Source organism: Trachinotus anak, unplaced genomic scaffold, assembly GCF_046630095.1.
Source record: "Trachinotus anak isolate AG129_WGS33_773 ecotype Australia unplaced genomic scaffold, CSIRO_AGI_Tana_v1 ptg000012l, whole genome shotgun sequence".
Taxonomy (NCBI): domain Eukaryota; kingdom Metazoa; phylum Chordata; class Actinopteri; order Carangiformes; family Carangidae; genus Trachinotus; species Trachinotus anak.
In genome coordinates this window covers 10,504,447-10,516,468 of record NW_027273863.1, presented here as the reverse complement: position 1 = coordinate 10,516,468, position 12,022 = coordinate 10,504,447, and the positions used below count along the sequence as shown (strand labels likewise).

The following is a 12,022-nucleotide window of genomic DNA, read 5'->3' as shown; positions in this document are numbered from 1 at the left end:
CAGTTTCATTTATTACGCCAACATAGACTCATTTGTATAACATTTTCTCTGTGTGTTACAAGGTGTGGACTCCATGGCCCACTATGAGCAGGCACTGAGACAGGTGCGCTACAGGAACGGGCGACCAGCCACCCTGAGCGAGAGAAGGTTCAGACTCACCTGCTCTGAGCTTAACGGACGTTACACCAGCAACGAGTTCAATCTGGAGGTCCGTTTGTCCTCTTTCATTCCTCATATTTCAACTTTTCTTTCCCCTCTCTTCTGGTCATGCACTGTTTAATCCTCTACCTTTAATCTGTCATCCTTCATTAGCTTTTATTTCTTAAACTAGTTATCAGTAATGATCAATTGCTCTAATTCTCACCTAGACCATCATTCATGTCACATTGTCTTTTTATAAATTTTAAAAATTCTTATTTGATCATTTTTGTGGTTGCACAAATTGTCATCCACCTTCTTTTCTCTGAGGATAATGGCTGGTTGTCTGGTCCCTGCAGGTCAATGTTCTTCACCACTCAGCGCCTGTGGAGCATGTCAATCATATGGCAGCCCAACCCCAGTACATGAGACCTGTCCATCACCCACTCATGATACACACTTTTAACTCACACATGTCAGGTAAGTCACAAATGTGACTGAAATGCCAAATATGTCTAAAACCAGGTGGCACTATCTTTTCTTTTATTTGCTGCTTAAGACAAATCGCAGTGTTTTTGTTAATTGAACCATTATTCAGAAAGGAAAATTAACACTCCACGCATGTAAACATGTATGAGATCTGCTTCCTCCAGCGCAGCGTAGACCTGCTGGTCTGACTGTGTGGACTATGTTGCATGATTTTAACAGACATATTCGCCTTCATTTTCTGTTAAAAATAAGCAGTTTAGACAAGATTATTAAACTGCAGATTTATTTGCAGCCTGGCTGATCAGAAATTGCTCATGTTCTCTAATGGGCAAGCTGTTGCATTCCCAGATCTTAGAAATTAAATTTGAGAGTAAAATTGTATTATTACTAATGACCAAATTGACTAAATGTAGGACCACAGCCCTAAGAATTTTTTTTTCAGGGCATAACAAAATAACACACTAAGGAAACTTTTAGCTTTTTCAGTTTCAATAGAGATCTTTCCTTCTCCTCCAGGAGCAGCACCTCCAGCAGCCACAGTAGTTATCGTGGTTTGTATCGCCGCCCTGGTTGTGATTGTGGTGATTGGCGTGTACAGGATCCACGCCACACATCAGGAGGGGTCCAGAGAGGACGAGGACGAGGTGAAAGACCCTGAGGTGGACTGGGACAACTCCGCTCTCACCATCACTGTCAACCCCATGGAGGTAACTTGTAACATACTTATATTTTTATTTTTATTTATCTTAAGTCACTTGACTCTGTAGAAAGAATGTAAAGTTGGTCTTAAACTAAATCACACTTTGTCCTCTAGAACATAAGTGGGGCTCAGGCGCAGGATGAAGAGGTAAAAGAAGAGAACCGAGAGGAGGAGGAGGAGGAAGATGATGAAGAACAGGTGGGAGGAATGACAAGTGCTGAGTCAGACAACAGTGATGAAGATGAGGAAGAAGAAGAAGAACGAGAAGAAGTGAAAGAGAGGAAGCATAAGGGAAAACTTGAGTGGGACAGTTCCTCTGTAACATACTGACCACACACATAAACATACATCCACATTTACACGACACTCTCTGCAAGTTTGTCTCTCTCACTTCCTCCCTCTCTACCAACCACACACACACAAACACACACAGACATTCCTGTGCAGACATTCCTTCATGCTCGCCACAGGTACATACACACGCTTAAACAAAATCTCTGATAAAATTATTAGCAATCTTAAAATCAGCCCATGTTGTCATTTTTAATAAAACATCTCCCTCTGCTGGACAAAGTCAGAACTACAGAACCAGCTGCAGTCCCACAGTGCTGGAACAGTGTCTGTACACACATTATTATTCACATCATGGTCAGTGAAGCAGAGCAAAATATATCGAACAAACAGTCTGCTCATTATGTGTGCAGAATTAACTCGAGTTTTGCAGATAATATTGAGTCCCAAACTCTGAAACAATCAAGAATGAAATCCTAAAATTTGGCAGCACAAATACAAACGCAAGGATGATGTGAGCTTTTAATATTTAATATGTGCAATTAAATGTGTCCTCAGATCCCTTTTTTGATTATTTACTTTTGAAACAGATTATCAGCAAGATGGTGAGTTATTAATAAATGTAACAGCGAGATGTATCCATATACATATCCATTAGTAGATGTATCCATAAACCTTTTAATATAATTCCTTCGGCCTATATAGTAGGTATAACATAGCTGTACTGTCACTGAGTGTATATCCTGTGTTCTCACCTTTAACTCAAACCAGACACATTGGTCCTTAAAATCTGCGTGATCAGTGCTGAGTGTCTCTAAACACATCACAGTGCTGTGGTTCTGTGGCCTGGACACTAAAGAGAAACATGCTCTCTCTCTCTCTCTCTCTCTCTCTCTCTCTCTCTCTCTCTCTCTCTCTCTCACATAAACATTCCACATTTGTCCTGATTTACATACAATACAAAGCAGAACTAGTAACTGTTTATTATCTTTCACTTTTGGTTTCTTAGGGAGGTATTTTAAACTAAAATGGTCATTTCTCTGCCGTATTAAAGATGATTGACAGACTGGATTGTGGTTAAACTACTCTTAGAAACAAGGAGCTGATGGAGTTCAAAGCGTCTTTGTTTTACCATATCTGTCTATACTGTGGCCTAATATAGCCTTTGCTGTTTAGGGGTAGATCACTTACCTTTCTTTTGTCAGCGTATGAAATGATACAGAGATGTTACTATATGCCATTAAAATCCAGTCTTTCCTTTGTTTTTAATTCCATAATAAAGGGAGCCCTCTATGCAATTATGGGCCCTGTAAACAGACCAGTGCTCAGAAACTGGGGTACTCCAACAATTTAGCGTTACACTTCCATAAAGCTGCGGCAGAGGCTGAGATATCCTCACCTGACTTTTAGTGCCTAGTATGGTTCAACTCCTGCATCTCTTCTTAGACCTGCTGAACATCTCAGTTCATCTGTGGCACAAACCTGTAGTTCCTGACTATCTTAAGTAGGACCAAGTAGGACTAAGTGTAACATACAGCAACAGCAATAGCCTAAAATCTCTGTACAGTGTGACCTGTAGCAGAGCTGAGATGCTGCAGCCTCTTAATGTGACATGCCCCAGCATGTCTGCTAATGTGTCTGTCAGACTCAGGCCAGTTTCCTGAGCAAACCAAAACCACTGACAATTCCATGTTTTTGTCTTTTTGTCACTTGTTGCCACTGATTTGCAGGAGTCATCGATTGTTACCATGGAAACAAGTGGTGATAAACATTTGAGGCTATAAATAAGTCAGTCTTTATTTTTGTGAAACATCTTAAATTGCATTAGAGTAATTTAATTTAAGGAACATTTAGACTAACATAACACTACAGACCAGTCTCCACACCTCCAGACTGTAACACAGGCTTTATGTTAAAAAAAAATAAAATCAAAAAAATCTCATGTCGAGGTAACCTGAGTTGTTCTCTCAGACTTTTCAAACCTCCTGCAGAGCCACAGATGATGTTATACCACTGTTTCCATTGACTGAGTAGTAGGGATCTTTGCTAAACTTTTCTGGAGAAAATAAGCAGAGTAATTGTTATTTTACTGGAGTTCTCAAGTTCACAGTCCTGCGCAACTTCACAACTTTGAAATGCAGAAACTTCACTGATATTGATTCCATCTTGTACCATCGTTATAACAGATTAAGTAAATCCCAGTTTAATCCTACAAGTTTGTCTTCATTCCATTGATCTAAAAGAAACTCCATTTCCCTTTGACATTCTCATCTGCACTCAGAGAAATCACCTCTCACCTGATCAAGACGGTATCGGTGACTATTCCTTCCTCTGAGCTCTCTCACTGATACGTCTCCTGTTCACCTTTCCCTCCCTCTGTTGGCCTTGAAGCACCTGTGATTGTGATGTCATCATTGTGAAACAACTGCCTTGTTTCCCTTGTCCCCCTTTGTCATATTGTGCTTCTGAAAGATTAAAGAGAAAAAACGATTCTTTTACATATAAAAACAAACCCTGTAAAAATGTTCGAGACAGTTATTTTATACTGTATATCCGTTTCTTTTTCTTTTTGTAAACAAAATGGTTGGGATCTCTCTCTCTTTAGTGGTCATCCCACTGCTTTCTGTATATTGACCAATAAAGACTTGTTTTAGACTCTACATGGCTCTCCTTCTTGTTTGGACAGTAGACATCTGAAATGACTCGCTGCGTATTTACAAATGGAGTTATAGATTACATAATAATAATAGTAATAATACTAATAACATCATAATAATAATCACATAGCTGTTGTTGTAGTTGTTGGCAAGCTGCCTGAATTCATGTTGGACTAGCCTCACTGACTTTTCATTTGTTTACATAATACGCTTACATAGACAGAGAGGAGTATGATTTACATAACATCACTTCATTTATTCACTGTGTTTGTATTTCTGGGCCAAAAAGCTGATATGTAATTGGTTTTCTACTACAGCATATGAGAAATTCATATTTGAGGCTTCACTGTACTTTTTGTCATGGCAAAGGACAAAGCAAATAAAAGTGGATGTTTTTGGAGATTTTCAGAGCTCAGTGTCGAATCTAAACCATTTTACAAAAAGTCTTCTGAAGAAAAACATTGCCATGTCTGCAGTGTTGTACAACTCAACATCTCAGTCAGTGCTGCCTAATAGCATTTGGTTCTGTATGCATGACCTTTATTAGAGCTACAAAGGAAAATCTGCAACAAAGTATGTGTGCGCACATGAAATGAGCTGTTTGAACAGCATTTGCTAGCATGAAGGTTGAGGCCTCCCAGAGAGTCCCAAAATACATCTGAGTTATACAATAAGATAATTTGATAATCAAATAATTAAAGAAAAAAAAAGTTATTTAGGTTTTTTTCTGACTTTCCTGTAGGTTTTGCCTTTTTTATGTGAAATTATGAGCCGTGTCTCATGACAGTGTCATGCAGGCCTCTAAAAATCCTTCAAATGTAAAGGGAAAATCACTCTTCGGTAGGATGGCTCACAACTTATAGAATTATAATATAATTAAAATAAAGAATTGAAGGGGATAATAGATCATGCTGGTTTGTTTTTAGGCATCACAAGCCAAAAAGATTTGAAACAACTGTTAGAAAATCCATTCATTCATATAACAGATAATGAATCATTCGTTGTGAAAAACAGAAAATAAGTGTTGTAAAAGTAAAAGGTTAAATTATGGACATCCACACGCCATTATTTACTGTATGTGTCCAGTAAGAAATTAAAATCTTTTAAACATCCAGTCACAAGTTCAGAGATTATAATATATAATATCTCTATCATATCTATAATACCAAAAATTAAAAATTAAAAATTAAAAATTAAAAATTAAAAATTAAAAATTAAAAATTAAAAAGTAGGTTAATATGAACCCATACAATATTTATGTTTCATTGGCTTAGAAACACTGAGAATAGACACTGACATTCATTAAATGATGTAACATTTTGAAAGAATGTAGTGATTCCAGCCATAGAGAAAATCATTTATAACCCTCTTCGGGTGTGTATAGTAATTTATTAGGGTGATGTGGCTGCTGTGAATGAAACAACAAAGGTAATGAGGTCACAGAGAAAGAAAAACAATATGAGTTTAATATAATGTTTGAATAATTAAATGTACCGGCAACAATGTGAAACAATAGTGTTTGGACAAAGAGCACTCTGACATATGTGGATGTGTGTGAAGTGTGAAGATGCATAAATGCTCAGTCAAAGCAATAATTAAAAATGTGAGGATCATGTTGACCTTCAGCAGCAGCTGCTGTGGAGCATCACTGACCTCTGCTGGTAAAAGGATTACCATAACCCCTATGGACAGTTCATTGAGAAATCAGGACAGCAAATAAAAAATTAAATAAATTAAAATGAACTGCAACTGCAAGAAAATAAGATGAAATATTATTTTTCCATCAAACCTTTGTAAATTTGGTTGCAAGTTTAGCTTGTGCCTGTGTTGAAAATAAATGACCATTTCTTTTCTCCCTCATTTCACGTAAACATGCTGCAGTAAAAGATATTTCTCCTCTGGATCTGACACTTAACTGTCTGGCAAGCATCACATTGCTGACATTTAATTTGCAGTCCTGGATCTTCAGTCAATCTCACAAAGCTTTAACTGACTAGCTTTAATTTGAGTTCATCTGTTAAATGCCCAGAGTTTGTGCAGATTAAGTGTCACTTTGCTGACAAAGTACTGACTGTTCATTTTTACATTCAGCAGCTCCCTGAGCATGAAGAAATACAGCGGGCTAATTAGTAGCTCTAATGGTTGCTGTCTTTTCTTTTAGAATCTCTCCGTTAAATCTCGCACTATTATTTTCTTCCTCCTTTTCTTCTTCTTCTCCCCTTTAAATGAAAAAAAGCTGAGCTAAACTTAGAATGAAGTATGTAACTACAGGTAACGATCAGCAATTAATTAATTAATTAATTCCTAGAAGAGGTCAAGTTAAAGTATGATAGGATACAGTTTACATTTACTCGACTAGGCTGCATCTAAATGACACACATGTGAAATATTGAACAGTTCAGTTAATTAAGAAAATCAGTTTGGTAATTGTGCTTTGCCAACATTTCTCAGGAAAGTACACGTTTTAATCAGCTACATTTACTGCAGTTACTTTACTGAAAAAATGTGTGGATTTTTTTTTTTAATGCAGAAATATAAGATAACTGCCCCCCCTCCACTGCCGGAACTTCACAGTGTGACACCCAGCGGAAGTAAACAATGAAGGGCGCGAAAAGCTAACTCAGCAGAGTTGTGTGTAGTTGGGAAGACGATGGTATCGTCGTACCGCAGATAAACATTTTAGTGTTCATTAAGCAACAATGTCTTCCCTTCAGTATTTGAGAGAGTTTTCAAAGAGTATTCAAAGTTTTTGATCAAACTTTGGGCGAGTATGTTGAGAAGAAACTGGTGGAAATCCTGGTTTGGAAACCCCAAAATAAAGTTACACAGAATAGATCTGTAAAACCAGAATGGTATTAATGAAAACCAACACAAAAATATGTCTCATAAAGCATCCTAATGATTTGAAATTCGACTTTATTACGACGCTTATTCAACTAATGTAATAAACAAGGAAAAGGGAGTACATTCAACTTTCAACTTTGGCTTTTAATTACAGAATGAAATGTTATTCGCTGAATTAACAATTTTAATCATTTTGCTGTTGCATGTTTTGTGAATATATGTGTGAAACCACCTTGTTGTTTATTCTGTTCGTTTGCTGTGGTTCTGGCTGCTCAGTATTAAAAAAAAAAAAAAAAGTCTCAGTACAAAATGCAAAATGCAATAAGTAAGAAGATTTTTTTTGCAGCAGTGTAGCACGGCGGTCTTTGTTATCATGTTGTCATGTCCCTTTTGGTCCCCAGACCTCCCACAGCAACAGGTCTGTAAGGAGGAGGAGCACCTCACTGACCTGCAGCTCTGTAAACAGGAGAGCAACTCCAGTCTGGCCCAAGAGGACCCGGAGCCTGCACAGGTTAAAGAGGAATAGGAGGAACTTCTGAGGAAAGTGTCCGCTGCAAACCAGAGCCAAACAGTGACCAGCAGCTCCGCTCTCGCAACTCTCCTGCAGCTGAGAGCCAGGATCAGAAAGTGAGTGGGAATGTGGACACAGGATCAATTAGAAAAGGCCAGCGAAAATGTGAGATTTGTGGAAAAACTTTTCGGTTTCCATCCCACTTGGTTACACATATGAGAAGCCACACAGGCGAGAGGCCATTTGTTTGCAACACCTGTGGGAAAAGATTGAGTTCCTTGTCAGCCTTAAAAGATCACATGAGAATCCACACGGGTGAGAAGCCGCATACTTGTGAAACATGTGGGAAAGGTTGCACAAGTAGGAAAACCTTGTTCGTCCATATAAAAAAGCATACAGGTAAGGGGCAACATGCCTGCAACACCTGCGGGAAAATGTTTTTTCAGAAATCGTCATTACAAAGTCGTTTAAGAAAGCACACAGGTGAGAAGCCGTATGCTTGCAACACCTGTGGGAAAAGTTTCATTGACTTGCGAGACGTGAAAAGGCACATGAAAATCCACACAGGTGAGAAGCCATACCAATGCAACACCAGCGGGAAAAGCTTCAATTATAAGCCAAACTGGAAGAGACATATGAAAATTCATACACGTTAAAAGTCGTATACTTACAGAGCATGCGGCAGAGAATTCAGACTTAGTGGTGAATTGGCAGCTCACATGAGCAGAGCCCACGCTGGTGAGAAACCACATCACTGCAAAACCTGAGGGAAGAGATACTTCAGTGCGTCTCAGGTGGGAGTGTTTGTTTGTTTGCATAGTCTTTAAATAATCTTTGAGTGCATAGTTCTTGCAAATGTAAATCGTTGACCTCTTAAATTAATATTCTTTTTACAATTGCTATACTCTACCTCAGTGATATGAGATATAGAATGTGAACTCTGATGAAGCTGACAAAACCTTTAGTGCTGTTGGGTCATTTGTTTTGTCATCTTGCTGACGAGCCTTCTTTTTCTTTTATTTCATAATTTTTTCTTATATGTATTTGGATTGCTGCAACTTTGTCCTTTTATTTTTCAGGCTGTAGAAGTGACACAAACGTAAGTTGTACAAGATGTACTAGATGGTTTTGTAAAAGGTGCTAAATAAATAGTTACTTTTCAGCTTTTCAGCTGTTCTTTTAATATATAGAATTGTGTGTCAGTGTGTCTGAAACTAAACCACGAAACAAGTAAACAATTTAGATTTTAAAAGAATCAAATAATCTACCGGTAAATTTTTGACTATCCAGCAACTGAAAGGTGTTTTGTCCACAATGGAAATGAGACAGTTTAGCTCATAGTATGACTCACTGAAGCCTATATCTCTCATGATATAAGTTAAGAGCACCTACTCACCCTGGCTGATAAATCACCTGGTTTTCTTTCAAATTCCGTTTATTAACTGCTCACACTTTTGATGCTGACTCCATTAATCATTTAAGTAGTTTATTAAGAAAAACTGCCCAAATTTGAATGTTTCCAGCGTCTCAAATCGGAGGATTTGCTGCTACTCTCTGATTTTTATGACTGTAGCTCGTCTATCGTTGGACTGTCAGTCAGCAAAAAAACAAACAAGTCTCAACAAACCATGTTGTGACATATTGTAGTTTCATTCAAAAAATGATAAATTTTTACAAAAAATTAGGAAAATAATACTTAATTGCAGCCTTGGTAGGTGTGTATACAGTATTTTTGTGTTTTGATTGGTAATAACCATATTTTTAACATTTTTTAATTGAAAGTACATGTTACTGAAAAATGTGCACTCACAACACAAAATCAGACATGTTTGTACTCACAAACAGACACACACATTTCTCCTAGTGTGAAACACTGGGCCATTAACAGAGACATGGACCTTGCTGTCAGGACTCTAGCGGGACCTTGTTTCCTTGTCATCCCTGTGTAGTTTCTCTTGTTTCAACTCATTTCTTTTTGTGTAGAATCCGCCCACACGCCTCCTCATGACTGCATTTGAAGGAGCTGTTTGTTGATTAAGTGTAGGAGTTGAAACGTTGTAGTGCGGGTGTGTGTGTGTGTGTGTGTGCATGATTGTGTTTGTGTATGAGTGTGTGTAGGCTACAAATGACTAATTGTCAAAGTAATAACTCTGCGCCTCGTTTTATATCGTCACCTGCGCAACGATGTGACATTTTTCAGGATTTGAGGCAAAGTGGGAGTTCCATCTTCCCTCAAATGTATTTATTTATTCAGTGTTTCTATTGGTCACTGAAACTACTGAAGATGTGAATGCAGCTCGAGCCAAAACAGCCTCTGCGGTCTGAGATGGTCACAGTCATAACAGTTTTATCTGACAAGTGCATTGGCTCACACAACCACGTTGGCAGCCCATAATGTTTGTTTCTCTCAGCTCATTTGCTCTGTGAGTCACTTTTTATGATGACAGAAAGGCAAAATATTGAAGAACATCTCTACTGTTTATTCTGTCATTTCTCTAAATCATTAGATTATCAGAAAGACTTGGAAAATGTCCAAATCTTTCGTGGTCTATATTCCCACTCTGAAGGCAAACTCCCCTCCCCAGGAGAGAAATGAGTGTTGTGTGTTGTGTTGTGTTGTGTTGTGTTGTGTTGTGTTGTGTTGTGTTGTGTTGTGTTGTGTTGTGTTGTGGACCCTTTTCACACCTCAGCTTCCTGTCAAAGTCCCAGAATAGAAACTAAGTGCAGCTTTGCTTCCTTCTGTGAGCATCAGGGTTAAACGTTTCAAATGAAACAAACTGAGCAGCAGTGTCTCTGTGTGTGGGGACAGATACAGTACATGGTGTGTTTTCCTTCAGTGTTATGTTCAGAGATTTTATTGTGTTTTGAAGTATTCACACATATTGTCTAAATGTGCACGTTGTATAAAAAACACTGGTTCTTGCCCGTGGAAATGTAAATCAGTAAGAGTAGGAGTATTTCCAGTTGCTGCCACTTTAAATATTGTACTTTTTACTTCACTACATTTATCTGACACCCATAGTTACTGATTATTTGCAGATTGTTCATATAAAACACGGTATGTTCTGAAAATGTAACACATTCTTGTAGATGACAATACCAGCAGGGAGAAAAGTAGTTAGCTCCACCTCAACATTAAAAAATAATCTATCTTTGATAATAATCCAATAATATTGTAATATATAATAAAACATTAAAAACAGTAAAAAATAAATAAATAAATTCATTTTGCCAATGATATAAACTGGAAAAACTAGAGCTTTTTACATAAGTGAACTTTTGAATACAGGACTTTTAGGACTTTTATTACTGTAGTATTTTATGTTGCAGACCTAGTACTTTACTAACTGAAGGGTTTTCCACTAGTGCACCTGAAAATGAATAAATTAGACAAAAAGCTGTGTGCTGCAGTTTCTCCTCTGGGTTTAACCGCTCGTCAACAGGCTGTGTTGCATATGTGTTTGGCTGGGTTATGGTAAAGAAATCTGAGAAGTTAGGTATCCTTACATTTGACAGGGGCAAGAGGGGATATTGTTTAAATATGGCTTCACCTTTAAACTGCACCATCAGTAAGCTGCTGTTGATTTATTGTCATCTGTTGTCACACTTAAAAACTCTGTTATAAATCACTTGATGCTCTGTTGTGCAGCCTCATCGAAATTTAGCTCCTGTGTCCTGCATTACACTTTCCTCCCGAGTATTCACGTCAGTGTGTGACTAGTTGTTTGTGACCAGACTGTGTTTCTGGTCCTGTTAAAATATGAGTGTTTGGGCTATAGTGTCAGGATCATGATGCAGGAGCTCATTACACCGTCTGTCTGCTATTGATTTTCCAAACACCAGTCCCCTGTGTGTTCAGAAATTGTGAGCCAGACCTGATGATGCCTTAGTGAAAATCTGATCCCACATTGTACAGCAGAAATATGAAGCCTGTAACCACACCAGCTCTCACTAATGCCTGCGTTCTCACTCTGTGGAGCCCTGCAGCTTTTTACTTTTAGACTCGGAGTTGAGCTGTATTTACAGCCGCAGGAGCTGATGAGCCAGGCATTAGCTGTTTACCTTCTCAAGTGGAAACTGCACACTTGACAATTGGGAGAACTTACGGCCAAATAATTTATGGCCCAATTTTCCTTGCCACGGCCTCCCTCGGCAGATTAAACGCTCCCTCAGACACAATTAAAGATGCTGAAAGTGTGTCAGCCTCAGTTGAACCACCAGGCTCTTTTGCATCTTACTCCAGCTCTCCCTGTTTCTGAAGTAGTCAGATGTATTTGTGGCTGAATTTAACATTCATATTTTACTAAGCATTTCTACAAATCATCAACTGTGATGTTTTCGGACACACAGGAAAAGATGAAGGGAAAGAAACGCAAAGAATTCTTTTGCAGA

General features: G+C 38.2%; 1 protein-coding gene across 2 annotated transcripts in view; it reads left to right on the top strand.

Annotated features, from left to right (window-relative positions):
* Positions 1-4,278, top strand: part of clstn2a (calsyntenin 2a) — a 155,149-nt gene extending 150,871 nt beyond the window's left edge. For both annotated transcript variants that reach the window (XM_071491875.1, XM_071491876.1), the window contains exons 15-18: positions 63-208; positions 498-618; positions 1,144-1,334; positions 1,442-4,278. In XM_071491875.1, coding sequence (XP_071347976.1) covers positions 63-208; positions 498-618; positions 1,144-1,334; positions 1,442-1,657 — 674 coding nt within the window. In that variant the 3' untranslated portion in view covers positions 1,658-4,278. The remainder of the gene's footprint in view (positions 1-62; positions 209-497; positions 619-1,143; positions 1,335-1,441) is intronic.
* The last annotated feature ends 7,744 nt before the right edge of the window (positions 4,279-12,022 follow it).